General features: G+C 33.9%; 1 protein-coding gene across 1 annotated transcript; it reads right to left on the bottom strand.

Annotated features, from left to right (window-relative positions):
- Positions 1 to 243: 243 nt before the first annotated feature.
- LOC137919199 (beta-1,3-glucan-binding protein-like) lies at positions 244 to 13202 on the bottom strand. The gene is made up of 9 exons (XM_068762197.1): positions 13064 to 13202; positions 8625 to 8852; positions 7900 to 8069; positions 6429 to 6580; positions 5468 to 5625; positions 4081 to 4205; positions 2541 to 2664; positions 1822 to 1967; positions 244 to 466 (listed from the first exon to the last, which is right to left on the bottom strand). The coding sequence occupies exons 1-9, from the start codon at positions 13200 to 13202 to the stop codon at positions 266 to 268; spliced, it is 1443 nt and encodes a 480-aa protein (XP_068618298.1). The 3' UTR covers positions 244 to 265.
- Between the last annotated feature and the right edge of the window lie 6700 nt (positions 13203 to 19902).

The raw sequence follows: 19902 nt of genomic DNA, 5'->3' as shown, positions 1-19902 counted from the left end.
CTTTCTAATTTCGCTAAAGACTAAAGATTGGTTGGAGTGGCAATACGCGTTCGCTTCTGAAGATTTCGTGAGTGTTTTTTCTTGCAGTGACGTAAATAATTAGATGGAGATTATTTAGAAATGTTATATAAATATCACAATTTTTTGTACAATTTATTCTGGACTCTATATATAGGTGCTATATATTGTATGATCTACTGAATAGTACGGATTGAGATAAAAATAATACGCCAAGAAGTCTCACTATTTTATATTTACTTTATCTCTATAAAGCTTTAACTTTGACATAATCGATGACTAGTGCTGGATTTCGCCAGGTCGGAAGCCACGCAGGTAGATCCCTCCAGAAGTTGTAACTGGCCTTCCGTTTCCGGTTGCTCCAAGGCTTCGGAACACCATCGCTGGTGATAACTCCGTCTTTGAACTCTGTTATACCACCAGCAGCCACACCGAGCACCAGTTGGAACTGAGAAACATTTCATTATCATCATTCCTGAGATTTTCGATAGCACTTGAAAGCGGTCTACATCCAGTATACTGCGATGTTCTTACCTATCAAATTTGTTGCTTAACCTCATATGTTAACCCTTAAATGCATGACTTTTATTTATATTTTAAATATACATATATCTTATAATGATAAGTACACTACAATGCAAGGAAAAATAGAAAAAATACAAACATACATTTTTATATTTATTAAAAAAAACCTTATGTTGCAGATATACAACACTATGCATTTACTGCTACTTATGGCGTTTAGGTAGTATGTTGCAGTTTTTCATCATTATGCATTTAAAGGTTAAACTTTCCGGAAAATATTTATTCAATATTTCACACATTATTACAAGCAACACATAATCAATAGATTTGTCTTAAGAAAATATTATTAAAAGCACTAGTTACAGAACCCTCTAAACAATAAACACGGAACACTAGGATCAAGAAGTGCCGTATATACGCGTGCCCTTGAAGTTACTTGTAGAATTTTGTGTATGGTTCTCGGAAATTTTAACCGAGTCCTATCGCGAACTTTCTAGAACCTTCTCCGTAGTATAAACAGGTGTATTCCCCATGTCGATAGTTCAGTGTTGTTTTTTAAGTTATAAAACTAAGATCTACAATTAGTGATACAAAGTGACTATTTGGTAAGTTATTTGGACAGTCATTTCTTGGAAGCGTAGTTCGTACTAAGCGAAAGTATAACTTTTGTTAAAGTAGGGTGACCATTTCATTTGTGAAAAAAGGACTCCTTGTGAACCAGTGGTGTTTCATTTCAGGTCAGATCCCACAGTACGTAATAATATTAAATATTTATAAATATACAGACTAATACTTGGATGACCAACGGAGAGAGCCGCCAGCTGAATAGATTTAAAGCGGTTTTCGTACCGAGGATAAGACCAGCGTAAAACGCATAAAAAGTCGCAAAAAAATTACTACAATAAAAATGTTTTTATCGACACACTAAAAATTTTTATACAAAAATAAACTAAAATATAACGATATCATTAGGAATTGCTAAAACGTATAATCTTTCTCTGTAGTCTTGTTAGAAAACGAAACTTTCTCATGGTAAGCTGGTTTAAAATCGCTTGATCACCTGAAAATACTACCACTCGCACGTTTAGAGTTGAGTATTTTTCAGCTACCCCGTATTCAGTGATCAATTAGGAAGACCGTTGTTTAACTTATATGCTAATTTGTCAGTATATGTCTTATTACCTAAATATACATAATTATATCTCCTTTTAGAAGCTTCTTTTGAACATTGTTCCAAATTTTCATTCACCATTTAAATAAAAAAACTTTTTAGCTTACATGATCATCGAAGGGTGCCATGGGGGATCCTTGGGAGAGGAACGGTCGTGGTATATCACATATGCGGTTAAATCGACCCTGTAACCTTCCCGCTGCAGGCTCCACCCTTAGCCATTCTTCACCATCTACCGTAAATGTTATTCTTTCTGGAACAAAAAAAATATTTTTATTCTTTACTATTATATAGACACAATTTATTAATTAATACTTCTTAATAAAAAATAAAACCCAAATCGACTGCTAACGCCATCTACCGGCTTAAAATGTAGTAATAGCGTTTCGAGCGCCATCTAGTAGCACGTTTTAAAACATTTAAAACTTATTGAACATATGTATGTAATGTAAGGAAATACGTAGACGAAAGTTGAAGAAAATAACCAACGTTGCCCAAGTTTAAAAGTTAGTAGGTAGTTCACAGCGCGAAACACGGATGGCCACCGGGTCTAGGTTCTGGAGTACAAGCCGAGGACCTGGAAGCTTAGAATGAGCGACCAAAAGATGGATAGACTATCTCGTTAAGGTTGTCAGAAGACGTTGGATGTAAGCTGATGATCAAAGCAGTCATTTTGGAAATCTTTGCTGGAGAAACATTATGCAGTAGTAGATGTCTTACGGCTGATGATGAAAGTAAGGAAGTATTAAAATTTGACTTATTAAATCTTTCATACATTTAATTTTTAAGCATTATATTATTTTTGATATTAGAAAATTAATTATACCTGGTGCCCATCGCACGGTGTATATGTGAAAATCGTTTCCCCAAAGAGCGCTATTGAACAGTTCCTTTCTTCCAGTGAGGACATCTTTACATTTGAAATTCATAATTGGACCGCCGTACAGAACCTAAAATTAAAATTTTACAGGTGAACAAAATGAAAATCTTTATAGGCGTGAATGTCTTTTTCATTTGCTGTCAATTTAAGGTACATATTATACAAAAATCATCAAATAAAAATTAAAATTAATAATGGTCCACTTCTTGATCCTAGGGTTCCGTGTTTATTGTTTAGAGGGTTATGTAACTCGTGCTTTATAATAATACTATAAATAATTATAACGAAACCAATAAAAATATAATCAATAGCAATATGTTACGCGCATAACGTATGATTGATATGTATACAGTAATATTATAATGAACAAAACTTATAAGAATATTCAATGTATTTAATCGAGCTATGGGTATAGTGGAGCGTTACCTAGTTACGTAAATTTTGTTAACAATTCACTATCGATTTAAACACGACATACTTCTGAACTATGTGAGAATATACAATAAATAGTTTGAATCATTCCATTCCATTCGCTATCTGTGATATTAGGTCGCGATCAAAGATTAAACACGCTTTATATACAGGGCTTATAGATGTAAAATATTTAAATGGTTAAATATATAGCTTATTAGTAAGTTTTAAAGCTTTTACAGTACCCGACAATAAATATTGCACGTCGACCATTGGAAAGAGACAATCGGCTAATTGCGGCTTCGTAGAGCGTTATCTCTGTCGCACGAAATACAAATAGTCCAGTATATATTAGGAGCTGTTAAAACAAGTATTTTTATTACAATATCTCATTTTAACAACAGGTATAATGAAGTTTATTGTGTACAGTTGTAATTTTCCTAAATAATTAAATGCGTAAACTTAATGTGAACAAGTAACAACAAAGCAAGTGTTTTAAAAGCTCGTAATAGAAATCGGACTGTTTGTATTTCGTGCGACAGAGATAGCGTTCTACGAATACGGAATTAGCCGATTGTCTCTTTCCAAATGTCGTTATGCAATATTTTTCGCCAGGTACTGTATACCTATTTCCGATATGTATACTTTGAAATACATTGAATGCGACAGGTTAGTAGCTTCTGGCAGTAAAGTCTCCAGGGAGAGACAGTAAACAATAATTCTTAATAGTTCGAACTTTCAAAACGCTTTTATTATAAGGATAATATTATACCTGTGTACAGGGAGTATTATACTTATAACTAGGTATATAATTTTCAATAGTAATTGATACCTTTCTAATATTTTTGGTTCTAGAACAGATAGACAAACAAACAAACCCACAGGTGGACAAACGACATCGTTAAGGTCGTGGTGGTCCAATTGGAAATGTACGTGGGAGGCCTATGACCAATAGTGGACATCTTAGAATTTAAGCAATGATGAGGAAAGAATAAAAAATAATTGAAGTTTAAAACATGGAGACGACACAGACCACAATTAAAATACTCCTGTGACGTCACTGAACAAAATTCACCTTATTTCCAAACTCTTCAGAACCAAGTTTCAGCTCCCTATTGCCGAGAGCCCCTGCAATTCTTATAATTCCGGATGCGTAGTTCGGTGTGCCATACCTCTTGAGTAATGCTTCGAGAAGAATATCTGATGATAAACATTTTATTTGTTAGCCCATTGACCATTACAATAACTATTGAAAAAGATAATGCTGGTGATATAAAAATACTATCACCACTTATAAACTCTCTAATAAGAATTTTAAAGAGAAACTAGATCAGGTCCACAGTTATATTCTTGAAATTAAATACACATTCTGTTCTGAGACGAGTCCCACATCAATCATATATAGTATACTTCACTACTTCTTTCTCTTTCTAAATTTATTGCTGTAATTTTATTACTGGAGGCCGTTTCCAAACGTCTTTATCGACAATGAGCTGTTTTAATGTCGTTCTATCTTCTACTTTTCTAGTTTTCTAGAGCAGTAATTAGAAATTCAGTAACTGACTCGATCGGATCAGTTTTCGAATTCCAAGTACAAAAATTATTTTCGACGTTATGTTGAATCTATTTACTGTTTGGATGATGAAAGCTTCTGATTTGGGAAGAACATACGAAAGAAACTAAGCCAGAAGTATGTATTTTTTTGTGGGTTGGTGATTGACCACATGGTATTTTACAGTTTATTTTTATAACAACCAGTAGTTCGTCGAAACATAATATGATGTTTTATGGTTGACAGTATGGTCTTCTGATCGAAGCTAGACTTGTTATTGCATCTTGGTGTTCATGACATGTGTTATATTTTCATATAACAAACAATGTTTCCGGACACCGTATCAGCCGGGATTACTCCGAAAGATTCAGCTAGACAAGTGTTCGCAGTTCAGGGGGTACGGGAGATTCTCTGTGTACAGGTTTAAGCTCAAGGAAAGTCGAAGAACTAGAGTAATGTATGTACAAAAAAGTGTAAATAAATAAATAAATAAAAAAGGAACTAAAATAAAGAGTCGGATAAAGCCAGATAATAACACAAAATATTATAAATAATCAATTCAACTACCAAATTAATTTAACAAATAGACAAAAATTTAAATATAATAAAGATGCTGTAATTAAATCCAAATTTAACAAAGGAACGTGGATTAGGGAAATAAGGTGATGTGAAAGATCAAAATGAGATTAATGAAATAAATTGTGAATAACAGAAGGAGTAACATAATTAAAGAATATAAACACTGAAATAAAATATTTTAACCAATATTGTACTGTCCCTAGTCGCACATAGTAGAAGGAACGAGACAAAAAAACACCACATTCCAAAAGCCTTAACCTTTTATTGTCTAATGTGCGATTTTGCCAAGATTCAAGACGCATAAGATTATAATAATTCAGTAAAGAAATACCTGGATAAAGCCAATCTCCTTGAGGTAGTTTTGCTCTTATTTCTACAGTGCCGTATGTGAAAGCGAAGGATTTGCTCGTTAACCGACCGCTCACTATTGGCGGCAAGATACTTGCGCCCATAGCTGTCACACTACATGCATCTGCTGTTCTTGTACATCTGTGAATAAAAACTATAATACATGATGATTTTGAACACCTAAATGAATTTTCGAAGGTATTTTGTTTACTTTTGTAAGATATATTTATAATAACGAATCGACAAATATATAACGGGAAAACTAGACAAACTTTTCTGTAAACTTTTTTTCTACAGCCTTCTTTATATAACTTCATAAATAGCACTGTAAACAAAGATGGCTGACACGGCTTGTTGACACATTCGCTATGATAATGTTATTTATTTTGTGATTAAAATGAATTTACAAAATAATTAATAAACTTTACATATAGTTTCTTTGTTTTCATAATAATACTTGTTAAATTTCAAATAATTTGGGAAATTGTCTTACAATCATATTTTACCAAGGTACAATGAAGTTTCCTATGAAAAGAAAAATTATGAGCTAGTAAAATTAAACAATGCTAGCCCAGTGATCATAGGTAATCGTAGCGATTGTAGATCCCGAGTTCAATTCTTAGTATACAATATATAATTTACACTTTGTAGGATAAATATATAGTGTTGCCACTGGTGACAAACAAGTTTCCAAAGGATGGCCAGTTACTTCCTCTGCGTAACACCACACTGTGAATATGGTATTTCTCCTCTTTAGATATCCTATTGCTTATGCCTTGATATGGCGTCTATGGGCTGAAACGACTGAAGTACAAAATAGCTGGAGCCAGTATTTAAGTGATTTTTCAGGAACTACAATCCAGAGCTCTGCTCTCTTATTCTGTTTATTTTTCTGTTAACGATTTTACGTCGTATTGATAGTAAAAAAAGATGTAAAATATTACCCATTGAACAGATTGAGGGAGTCAGAGTAGAGAGATTCGTTTGTGAATCCGAGTTGCTCTTGCTGCAGCTTCGGCTCTACCCGCAGATAACCATTCTCTACCTTCACTGTATCAGCGTTCGGTGGCCGTTGGTATGACACAAACGGATATTCCTGGAATAATATATTTTATATCAATTATACAAAATAACTACAGGAACTTGCAGTCTTCTGACTCCAGACATACATACATAGAACTAATGAGTTTTTTTTTGTATTTATTTGTGTAATTATTTATGTATTGTGTTTATCTGTGACCACATTGAAAAATCAACTTCATCATTATTATTTCAGACGATGACGTCCAGCGCTGGACAAAAATCTCGCTGATAATCGGACCGGCTAAAAATTTTTTCCATCTATCCACCTTGTGAGTGGTCGACCTATGCTGGGCTTGAATATCCGTGGTCTCCGCTCTAAAACCTTTAGGGACAGGTTTAGGAAACGTCATTATTTTCACCTGTACTATTTCCACTGTTCATTTTATCACTTGATTGTTAAAAATAAATTGTTCAGTGTATGTGTATTTATTTTTATTTATAAGGGTAACATATAACGACCAGTCGAAAAAATTATCACTTGAACCGCCGGATCATTCAGACTTCTGGAGTCATTATTAAAATGTTAGGGATAAGATGACTCTTAAAAAATGTATTGTATCGGAAGTGTATTGCAATCATAAAAAAATAATAAGTCAATATCGCTGACAAGACGATCTTTAATAACATTACATAAACTCTCTTTCGTTCTCTTTAGTTCTACTCTACTCTCTACTCTCCGCTAGCTCAATGACCCAAAGTGGGTCTTGGCCTCCGAAGCGAGAGACTTCCACTTTCCTCTATCTTGCACCATCGTCTGCCATTGGCTGACATTCAATTCGCGCAAGTCTGCCTCAACGCGACCGATCCAGCGATACCTGGGTCTACTCACTGGTCTTCGACCCCTCGGTTTTTCCAGGTACGCTACCTTCACGCTCCGATCCGATCCCATTCGCTCCAAGTGACCAAGCCAGCGGATTCGTTGAGCTTTATATTCGCCAATGATATTTGGCTGTGCTACTATAGTATACTAGAACTAATTATAAAAGAAATTAATTAAATATGTAAATACTATTATTGAAAATAAAAGAACTGTGATATGTAATGTGATGTGTAATGATATGAGATGTAAAATAACTAAAATAGCTGTGATATATATAAATTGTACAAATAAATTAAACTGCAGTAATAAAGGATGTACAAAAGGATATAAGAACGGAAGAGAAAAATTTACTGAAATATAGAATGAAGAACAGAATGATAGAGATTGTAAAGAATGGAAAAAGTGTATGAAAATGATATAAAAGAAGTGAAAAAATTAATAATGAAAATAAATCCCTGTTCCAAACAAAATAGGGGGTGGAAAGAGAGGAGGGGGTAAAAAAACGTACTAACAGGTTGATCTGGTATGTACTGCTCCACCTGCCACAGGTCTTCGCGAAGGCTGTCGAAGTTATCCTCAAATATAGTCTGACCAGCGCACGCGGTTCCGAATCGTAACACCGTTACAGTGGGTCGACAATCCGCTGGCCTTACCGGCGGTGGACTGTCTCCACTCGTCAGCTCTGGAAACCAAATACCAATTTAAAGTATCAAAATTATTCCTTTTGCTTATATCTATCTGTCTTTAATTCTCTAATTTATTCTTATTGCTTTTATCCGCATGTATTTTTTATTTATCTACGTCTTACCTGTAAATCACCCTCAAGGATCTTTAATTTATTCTATCATTTTTATTTTTAATTCATTTTCTTAGTTTATGATATTTCTAATTATAGTAGTATACTTTTATGATGTATTTTTTATCTATTTATGAGTTATACATATATTTTAACTATTTTTTTCCTCCTGAGGTTTTTTATTATAATAATGATAGGCTATCATTTGTTTATAATTATTATTATAGCAACAGGTATTTCACCCATCCACGGGGCACACTCAGGAGTAATGTTACACCGATCAGTATTAAACACCGAGTGACACTGGTCGGTGTAACAACTGTGGTGCACATATAGCGGATATATAGCGGAAGTAGATATATATTAGTCCCTTTTTTACTTATAACATATAAGACCTTGATTTAATTTTAAATAGAAATCGTAAGACATTATTAAACGTACCTTGGACTGTGTAACTAAGTTTGTCTTTAACATATCCTTTCTTATCGTAAACCACGAAAACATAGTAGTTGATGACATCGCCGACTTTCAATTGAAGGTTTGGGTCTTCATAGAGCCATCTACCGTTCGTAGGAGAGGTAACCTCACCAGTTACATCACCGACATCTGTTTCACTAATAGCCTTGTTTATTTTCCCTTGAAAAACGAATAGACTTATCTTTGGATTATCTGAAAAATAAAAGTTTAATGTTTATTAGTATTGATAATTAACAATTTAAAGGTGGGTTGGAACGCGTGAGAGATCCACTAACAAAGTGGACAGACGACTTTGTTAAGATCGTGTATCTATTCTTAGCATGCAGAACGGAAGTAAAGTTTTTACTTATTTCGTATAGTCCTCTTATTGTATTTTGTAATTGAACTTCTTTATTTAGGGAAGAAAAATATAACTAGGTCCATCTTCGCCATTTTAAGGCTGAAACTTATGGAAAAAATTGACAATGTGTATTGGAACTCGTACATTGCAAATATTTAAAAACTCGATAAAAATGAAACGGCGATTTGTGATTTTATTCTATGGGGGCGGCGATATATATGTGGGGTGTGCGTGTGCGTGTGTGTATGTGTGTGTATATGTGACACGATCGTGCGCACTAAACACCAGTCCTATAGAAAACCAGCGCGCCACGTCTTGTCCGTGGTCCCATGCTGAATATATAGATATATATATATATATATATATATATATTCATCAATACTGTTAAACTATAAACCTTTTACGTCTGTCCGGAGCATGCGCCTAGAAATTATTAGTTTTATAAAATTACAAAAGTCTGACACTTATCGCTCCTTGGATCAAAAGTCAATGCACTGATATCTCATCGATGTGTTATTAAGTCTTATTTGTCTGTACGTTTGATAACAGTTTGCGAAATGTTTCGCAATGTGTTTAGTATGTTAACCAGCTAGCCATTTTGACTCTGTGCAGCTTCGTCGATATTGAGCTCATGGAAACAGAGGTCCGTGAGGTAAAAACTTTACTCGGGCAGACTGTATCACAGTTACAACTATGACTTTTTTACTAAGAGGAACTATACACTTATAAGTGTACAGCGTTGTGACTGAAGGATTGTGTAGGTTACCAGCCAGTAGAGGCTTCATCACCTACCAAAAGATACGTTTGTGATCTACCACTCCCATTCTATTGTTTAGTACACCCAACTTCTTGCTTTGATATCATCAGTTCGTATTCTGAACTACCAAATGAATTGCCCCCGGGATTCTTATAAAAATTTTGTTAAACAGGTATCGTATGTTATCATTGAAGGACTGACGTTCTCTAATGGAAGAATATTTGTGCCGGCCATGTTAACTGTTTGGAACTGTTGTCAGAGTTAAATTTTCGAATTCCTGCATCAAGAACGCTGTTACTCGTAATTATTACTGTCTGTTCTGCAGAATGCGCTAGATCTATGATCCCTGTTTGGTAATATTTTTCTTTGTTTTGTTATTGTTTTACTTTGATTCATTAAATGTTCTTAGTAAGAAGACAGTTATAAAGTAACAATTGTAACGAATTTTACATTTCTAAGTTTGTACTTTCTTACTGCCTTTTGTTACTGTTTATCTCCAATAAAGTAAATAAAAAAATAAATATAAATATCAGTTGTTACCGGCATAGATCTAAGTCAGTGTTTCCCAAAGTGGTCTATATCGACCCCTAGAGGTCTATGATAACCTGCAAGGGGTCTACGTCAGCGAAAAAAAATTTGCGGGTCCATGAAATGCAAATGGGGGTCCACAGATTGGACATCATTCACCGAGGAGATTTAAGGTTAACCATTACAAAATTGACGCCAAATGTTGATAATTTATTATTAAAGCATCAGGTTCGTCCTTCTCACTAAAAATATTGACTTAATGCTTATGTTATTTTATTTACAGTTTATTTTATGTTCATTTAATGTTATGTATATTTTACATAACAGATACAAAATTTTATTTTGAGTAATTTTAATTTAAATTCAATTAATAAATGTATAAATTAACATGTGTTTTTACTTTAAGTTTTTAACACTAAACTTCACTACAGTTAGAAATTCACAGGAAATCAATATCAGGTAAGTAGGGGGTCTACCCAACACGGAAAAACATGGCAAGGGGTCTACGGCAGAAAAAAGTTTGAGGAACTCTGATCTAAGTCGATGATTCAGTCCGACCACATATACGCACTATTGCAAGTTACCCTGGGTTTTAACATAGTCTGTGAAGTCTGATCGATTTTCTAACACGACTTTTTCCGCTCTTTTCGTATGTGATTTACATTATCAGTTATCTTTTCAAAAGCGATTCTGTTTCAAGTATATAAGTACATTATTTATTAGATTTCTTTCATTGACCTCATAAGGTACCAAAATATTGAGTTTTTATGTAAGCTTTTTAAAAGGGTTCAAAACTGTTTTGTTAATACTTCAGCTACGTAGTAACTGATATACGAATGATCCACTGTTTCAATAAATACATTTAAAAAACTTTTAAGTTAAACGGTTTTTTGATACCCATATTTTGGTGGTTGTGGAAAAATATGTACCTTGTCCGCCATATTGGAACGGCGTCCATCTTGAATTTTAAATTTTGACATAATCATCGTGCTTTACTAGTGTAGCCCTTTCATTTGATACCCATATTGAGGGGGTTAAGGAAAAATACGTAATCCGCCATTTTGAATCGGCGGCCATCTTAGATTTATAATGTTATTGATTTTATTATATTGTATTGTCATCTAAATTAAATATGTGTACCAAATTTCAGATAAATCTGACAACGGGAAGGTGCTTAAATATCAATTTCTAATTTTGACCCAAACAAATTTCGTACGGGTCGAACTAAATAAAACCGTTTAAAAATAGCAACCGAAGATGTGTTTGAGTATAAAATTCCTTGATTGAGAACGCTTAAACCGACTTTGTGTTACTCTTCTACTTTTTCTTTTTAGTAGATATGATGACCGGTCCTGCGCTGCCCGCATACAATGACTTCACGCGACTTTATCTATATTGTCGGTCCACTTGGTGGGTCGTCATCGTGGCCGCCACTCCAGAACTTCAAATGGTTATCGGTGTTACTCTTACTGACAATTTATTAGGTTCATTAACGTCTATAATTACTTTTTTTTAATGGAATCAGGCGTTACCTTGCGGAAGTCCATCCTAAGTAAGAAAAGGACCAATATTAGTGCCAAACATTAATCGGTGTAGCATAACTCCTGAAGATGCCCCGTGGAGGGGTGAAACACGTGTTGAGTGGTTTAACGGTGGCAGTTGTGTAATTTGCATTGTTTGCCGCATACACATTTATCAGCTGGCTGGCGGGCGGTGCACTTTGTTGCACGACTACCACTGCATGTTCGGAAGTGGCTAAATATTGGTCCTTTTCTTACTTAGTCTATAGTTACTTCGCAGTGTGCGTTTAGTGTTCCTTTTTTCAAGTAGAATTTTAAAATGTATAGAACACCTTCGTTATATTCACTCAATGTGACAGCAACAAAAACAAATGAATAAGAGCTCTAAACAAAAATAAACTTGTTTTTTTTTATTTTAGCATTTAATGTCATTAAAACCAACCACATACAAATATCACAGCCAAACATTTTTTGATGGTACATAGTGCTATCACCAACCCGTCGTGCGTGGCAATCGTGATATTTATCATATATAATATATATATATATAATATAAGAATATTAACGACGTACATGATGTGCATTTCACACATTATAAATAAAAGAAATTTGTCTTTTCTAATCTTTATAAAATTAGTAACTATTTTGTGTGTAATAAATTTAAGAAATTCGTTAAAAAATGCTATTAAGGACATTCTAAAAATAATCACACAAAAACCCCATCTTAAGTTATTGTATAACACTATAGTTCTGGTCATATCATTAATAAATTAATTAGATATTACCATATTTAAAATAAACCAAATGGAAATCGCAACAAAACTTTAAATATCTTTTTTAATTGTAACCAATTTCTTAGTTAACTCATCATCTTAAATATGAACATGTATGACTAGTAAATTTAACAATTAAGAATAACATAATTGACCATTCCACGTAAACTTAAAATTCCTACTATATGACGATAAGCGATTGCTTTTTAAAGTATTAATAGAAAACATAGGTACATAAGGATTTGATTACCCATTTTAAAATATCACAACACAATAAAGGAAAAGAAATTACTTTTTTCTTTTTAAATACCTAAATTGTCCAGTTTCAAAAATTTGTACGATATTAAACATTATACAAAACAAGTAAGAAAAATAAACGTTTCAAAAACAAACTTCGATAATTATTCCAAAATCGAATCTTCGCTAATGTTTTTCCTCATAAAATTTAAATTAATAATATTTAAAATAAATACAACTATTTATACCTTCTATGGAAATCCGTATTCCCTTAGGTTTCAGGGCTTGTATTGCGACGTCCGGAATTTTATAATTGTTTTGTGAATAAACAATTTGCGATGCTAGCAAAACCACACCGAGAATACGTGCTGCGGCCAAGGCGGCCATTTTGACACTAGCGGCGTCTCATGTGCGCTGACCATATTCCTTTTGCGATGACAAAGCATATTACTCGAGTGGTTTTAAAACGTCGCTTGCTTTAAATTTTCTGAAACTCTTAAAACTATTTAAAACAAAATGTTATATATAAACACTTAAAATTGAAATGTATATAGTTCTATATAGGATGATTTCAAATGAGTACTAAAAATTTTAAAGGGGTAAACGTACAGATTACTCGCCATCAATTAATGTATCGTATACCCTAACAAGAATTCAATGTTTTGTCAATCATCCTGTATAAGTTTAAATATAATGTATGTTACATATAATTATTTTTTCTATTCTAATGCGACATACTAATACCTTTCTAGCCATGCGAATCAGCAGGGCCAGTCAGAAAACAATATTTTCTTTAATATGTAGTAAACAGAAAAATATTAATGTTTTTTTCATTATGTTACTTACCCTTTTTTATTATTTCTGAAGATACCACTTTAAAGCTTTTATGTCTAGAGCAAATCACCCTGTGTATATTTATCAATATGTGTGTTATGTATTTAAAAATTTATGTATATAAATATTATTTTCAATAAATATCCATTTTAAAAAAATTTATAAACCTTCCTATTAATAACGTAAGAAATACATGAAACATAATGTTGTTCTTGCTTGAACGAGGTTCATGACTAATTTCTTTATTAGGCTCCTACGAATTGACTACGATCATCTTTTTTGTTTAAGCTTTAAGTTTCTTATATGTGTGCGTGTATCCCATTTAATCAAATTTCCATACAAAAAGATAATTAAAACTACAATATGCGATCGGTATCAACCGGTCGAGTAACAGAGCGAACGATGTTGATAACCTCGCAAGTTATTCTTGCAATCACACATGACGAACTCGCGGGGAATTCTTTTTCTATGCAAAACTTGTTATTTATGTTTCATATATTCATAATCATAATATGATTTCCAATGAAATTTCGTTCATTAATCACATTCAACAATAACATTGAAATAAGACTTTACACCTATCCCCCGATTTACACGGTACTTGTTTTACACGTTTTCGCTTTTACACGGTTTTCCAAATAAGTTTTGTTTTGTTTTTATCGCACTCTACTAAATAGTACTGTGATTGAACACGTGTGCTGTGTACACATTTCACGGGAAATCCCGAGCTTATGTGCTGACTTGCTGCACACGCACACGTCTGTATTTCTTGGCATAAAATTAAAGTTTTATCTACGGAAACTTGTATTTGAGTGAAAGTTTCACAGTTCCAGAAAGATTTAATTTTCCATATTCGTAAATTACAAGTGTGTGCATAATTTATGTTAATATAAATTTAAAAAAAACAGTGTTTCCGTAATATATTAAATATTTTAACTTGTCAATGCATTTTATTTTTATTTCTGTGTAAACCTAAAAATATTTAAAAAAATCTCTACTGTTAAATAGCAAAATTATGCAAGCAATTTTCTGCAAGCTTTTCGATTTACACGGTTTTGACTTGAAAATTTTTTAATTTTTGGTTTACACGTTTTTCTCAGGAACATATCTACCGCGTAAATCGGGGGATAGATGTATTTCTTATAAATGGCCTCATGGTTATGAGCGGCAATAGGGAAGGAACAATAAAATGAAGTTATATCTGTTCTTCTTCTTATAGGCAGCCGATGGATGTACACTGCAAAACAAGCTTACGAGAAAGACCGCCAAGATGTCCGGTCTTCGACTGCCTGTTCACAGCGACTTTACTTTGTAGTTGGCCCACCTAGTGGGATCTCTACCCACGCCGTGTCTACCAGCTCGTTTGTCAATTGTTAAACAGCCTCAACGACTGTCAGTTGCATTTCAGACGAGCAATTCTTCGAGCTGCATTGGTAACCATGGTTCTTTTGCGAATCTCCTCATTTCCTGTTCGATCTGGTAGTGAAACACCGATTATAGTTCTCTCCGTTGCTCTTCGAATGACCTAAAGGCTTCTTATAAGGCACGCATTAAACGAACACGTTCCGGATGTTTAGATCATCACCGGCAACACACTAAATATGCTAATTTTTATTGTGTTAATAATCATAATGCAGGAAAATTTTATATGTATTCCAGTAAATGTTTTGTAGTTTAATTTTAAACATAAAAAATGGTATTAGCCATTAAAAATACGTTTTCTTTTGGAGAAAGTATACATGTTTTTGTATATGTGTATGTACGTACATTCTATTATACAACACGTGTTTATACACCTTGTGGACTTTTTAATACCGTGAGCGTAAACAAATAAATATTTAATAAGTAGATAAACATTGTTTAAGGAATCATTTTCTAAGTCACTCATTTTCAAGACACACACTTATTTACTGAGAGAATTTTTTCATCGAAAAACTTTTATTTCTGTGGCTGGATTCCCTCTCTCTCTCTCTCTCTCTTGAGCATTATTAATCCTATCTGATCATGGGGTCTGCTTTCCTTATCTTCTTTCTCCACCTCGCGCGATTGGACACGTCGTTCGCGGAAACTTTGCAGGCTGTCATGTCTTTCGCTATGGTATCTGTCCATCTTGTTTTCGGTCTTCCTCTTCTTCTGGACCCAGAAATGTTTAGTTCCATAGCGATATTCTCGATGCATTCAGGAGATCTCCTCTTTACGTGTCCGTACCATCTAAGCCGACTCTCTTGTAGCTTATCGGCGATGTCACGTACCCCGAGGCTATCGTGAAGGTACTCGTTGCATTTTATCGAGCCTCGATACTCCGCACATTCACCGAAGCGTCTTTTTCGACTTGGCCTGAAAGGATATAGATTTGTATCATTGCCCCTGTTTTACCCTCATAAATCAGATCAGGTCTTATCATGCTATTTCAGTGACTGGATTCATTGGTACGAATTTGTTTATATATCCGTGGCCATGCAAGAATTTTTTCGCAGGCCTCAGTTAAATATGTATTTAAAAGTTATAAATGATTTCTTTTATTATTACAAAATTACACATTCTTCTTCTTTTAAGCCGATGGATCTTCACTGCAAGACATAGGTCTTCCAGAAGATAGCCACGATAAATGGTCCTGCGCTGGCCTATCTATGACGGTCCAACTAGTGGGCGACCTACCCACACCGTGTCTCCCGTAGACACCCCTCACTCGTGGTCGCTAATTGACCTTTCGGCCCCAACGTCCATCGATTGAACGAGCGATGTGCTACGCCAACAGCCATTTTAGACGTGCAACTCTCCAGCTACGTCGGTGATCTTGCTTCTCCTGTCGATCTCCTCATTTCTGATCTCGCAGCGAAACTCCCTGCACATCCATATCCATTGCTCTCTGGGTGACCATGAGCCTTCCTATGATTGAATTAAACATTAAACGCATTTATTTTACTTATCTCATGGATGCACAGACTTATTAAGATTATGGGGCCACTCGGGCTGATCATGAACTGATGGCAGGCCGGCCGCCAGAAGTATAGGTAATTAAAGACAATAAAGAATTGATAATAATTAGAATTCAATATTTTTCGAATGTACGAGAGTATTATTTTTGCTGTCGGCGGGCCACCAGTATTTGACCGGCTTTTAAAATTTGGCAAATAGTTTTTTTTTCAACAATTTTAAAGACATCTTGAAACTGTAACGGAATGATATTTTTTAAACATAATTAAACAAAAATGAATTTATTTTTTAAAAATTGAAATGGAGCTATATATATCTACAAATAAGCTATATACTAGTGTCCGGATGAGTATATATTTCATATATACAGAGAACTGTTCACAATCTTTTTATTTAAAATTTTAATCTGAACACGATACTCGCTAACAGCTTTTAAATTTAAATAGACGTTCAAATTTTAATTAGAACAAGCAAAAATAATTTACCTCTATCTTCTTAATATATATAAATCTCGTGTCACAATGTTTATACTCAATGGACTTCTAAACCACTTAACCGATTATAATAAAATTCGCACACCATGTGCAGTTCGATCTAACTTGAGAGATAGGATAGTTTAAATCTCAAATTATAGTCGCAATTTTAATTTATTGCTAATTATTGTCTGTTATTATTTGACAGTCACAATTATCTGTTAACTCCAAATGATTCTAACAGATGTCCATACCTTTCGACTGGGTTGAGTAAGTAATCAATAGATGGCGCTGCTATGGTAAATCTACGAACGTGTCATATAAGCTACATTTTAACATCATAATTACCACGTGTTGTTGACGCTATAAAATTAATTAAATTTATTTTGTAGTGAACGAAATACCGTATAATTCAATTATTTCCACTTTTTAAATTTTCACAGCAACGCGTGGCCGGGTCAGCTAGTATTATATATATACCTCTATATCATACTGGCTAGTAATATATGCATGCTACGAATACTTTGAAAAGTCCCATGCGGCTCGAGCCTCCAACCAACTTATAGTTTCGAAAGTTATTCACTTTTCAAAAAAAAAGTTTTACAAGTGAAGTTGAAGTCATAAAGGTTGCGTCAAAAGATATTTTGTTTCGATATCCTGTTATAAGAAATCACAAATAAATTAATATCCTTGATCGAGGAAAGTCCCGTCAGTATTCTTATATGATTCACAAATTATGACTTTCCATAAAAAGAATTTTTTTATTGTTTAATACAAAAAAAAAATTGTAGCTAATTAAATATTTTACTGCTAGAAATGGTGCAGATATAACCTTGGTGTTTGGCACTAATCGGTGTAACATTACTCCTGAGGATGCCCCGTGGAGGGGTGAAACACGTGTTGAGTGAATTAACGGTGGTAGTTGTGTTTCGCATTATTTGCCGCATGCGCATTTATCAGCGGGCTGGCAGGCGGGGCGCTTTATTGCACGACTACTTCTACATAGCAGTAGTAGTTATATATTAGTCTTTTTTTTTACTAAGGATAGACTTCCGCATAGTAACGCCTGAATCTATTAGGCAGATATAACCAAAATAAAGGTTATAATTTAATTGTTATGTATAAATAATAATCATCACTATCATCAATTCAGCCGTAGGAAATCCACTGCGGGATATAGGTTCCCCTCTAGACAGTCAATAGGACCGGTTGAAAGAAGGCTGCATGTAACGTTCTTCAGCGACCTCATCAAGGTTGTTTTTCTACTGTATATGTGACCAGTACTGCGCTAATCGTATAAATAATTAATATATTTATATATATATATATATATATATATATATATATGTTATATACATATATATATTGTTAAAACAGATAAAACTGTATAATTATGATCGTAATTAGAAAACTAGTTTTTATGATTCACTTATAAATTTTGCTTACTACTATTAAATATTTGTAAGTATCGCCGGGAGACATGTGGCAAAACTATGAACCATACTATATAACGTCATCACTTCAACCATAGGCTATCCGCTGTTGAACATAAGTTCCTCCCATATAGTTCCAACAAGATCGGATGGATGCAGCCTGCTGCTAGTATCTTCCAACGACATTAACTAAATGGCCATAGAGATTATATATCTAATTCAGACGCTATTTGACCAATGTATAGCTACTTCCGCCAATGAAGCAGTAGCCGTGCAATAAAGTGCATGACTCACTCTGCGTTTGGCACTAATCGGTGTAACATTACTCCTGAGGATGCCACGTGGAGGAGTGAAACACGTGTTGAGTGATTTAACGGTGGTAGTTGTGTAATTCGCATCGTTTGTCGCATGCGCATTTGTCAGTGGGCTGGCGGGCGGTGCACTTTGTTGCACGACTACTGCTACATTGTGGAAGTAGCTATATATTAGTCCTTTTCTTACATAGAGATTATGTTTAATATAGTCATTTCAGTTTCCAATAATATTTTATTTATATAATATACCATCGCAGATAATATAATATTGTTTAATGTTTGAATTTAATGTCGTCTTTTCAGCCCATCACTGCAAGGTATAGGATTCCTTCAAAGATATCTATGGGGGAATACACTATAATCGCCACGCTTGGCGGGTTGGCGATTGCAGTGTGGTATTATGGTACGCTGAGAACGCTGGTATCCCTCCTCTGAAAGTTTGTTTATAAGCAGTAGCAATCTTATATAAATAATGCACGAAGTGTGAACTATAAAACATCATATCCCGAGAATCGAACACACGACCTGCGACTAATTGCATCCAGTGTCTGCCCGCCCCGATCTTAATTATTTTGTACCTTTGTCTAATACTATACACCAATTCACGACAAGTACAGGTTATAAATTTATTACAAATATTTTAAATATATAAAGGGTTATCTGTAGTGTGATGATTTAGTGTTTCTGAATAAAATGAACTGAGGTTATCGGTTGTTTTATTTTTAATACACAGGGTTTACCCCGTAAAATTGCTGGTTCAGTCAGTATGTTGTTGCTATTCGATAAATTTTTACGTTTCGCAGAAAATCTAAGCGATAAAGACAAAAAATAGGAGTTAAAAATTATAAATATAAATGTTTTAGACGTTTTGGTAAGAATTTAATTTGCTAATGTAATAATGTATTATGTTAAATTGGTAGAAACTTCTCGTATAATAATTGTAGCTTAGACCGCCAGAGTCTTCGTATATCTCGAAAAGTTATATCACTGTTAGTCGAATATAAGGTTCTATTCTATTAAAATTATTCAATTAGACGTTTGTTATAATTATCAAAATTATTTTATATCAGTAAAGCTGATACCACTCTTTTAAAAA

Source organism: Battus philenor, unplaced genomic scaffold, assembly GCF_028537555.1.
Source record: "Battus philenor isolate CCGP_79_NKW_IND1 unplaced genomic scaffold, ilBatPhil1.0.hap1 SCAF_16, whole genome shotgun sequence".
In the NCBI taxonomy this organism is placed as follows: Eukaryota; Metazoa; Arthropoda; class Insecta; order Lepidoptera; family Papilionidae; genus Battus; species Battus philenor.
The sequence above is the reverse complement of the archived record's forward strand: the minus strand, read 5'-3'. Positions and strand labels throughout refer to the sequence as shown.

What these genes read in the sequence shown, in the direction of transcription:
- LOC137919199 (XM_068762197.1), bottom strand. Translation starts at nt 13,202, where the DNA reads ATGGCCGCCTTGGCCGCAGCACGTATTCTCGGTGTGGTTTTGCTAGCA. An exon ending in CACCGTGCGATGGGCACCAG is followed by an intron (nt 1,968 to 2,540) that starts GTATAATTAATT and finishes TTTTTGTTCCAG; the next exon opens with AAAGAATAACATTTACGGTA. An exon ending in TGGCACCCTTCGATGATCAT is followed by an intron (nt 467 to 1,821) that starts GTAAGCTAAAAA and finishes AATGTTTCTCAG; the next exon opens with TTCCAACTGGTGCTCGGTGT.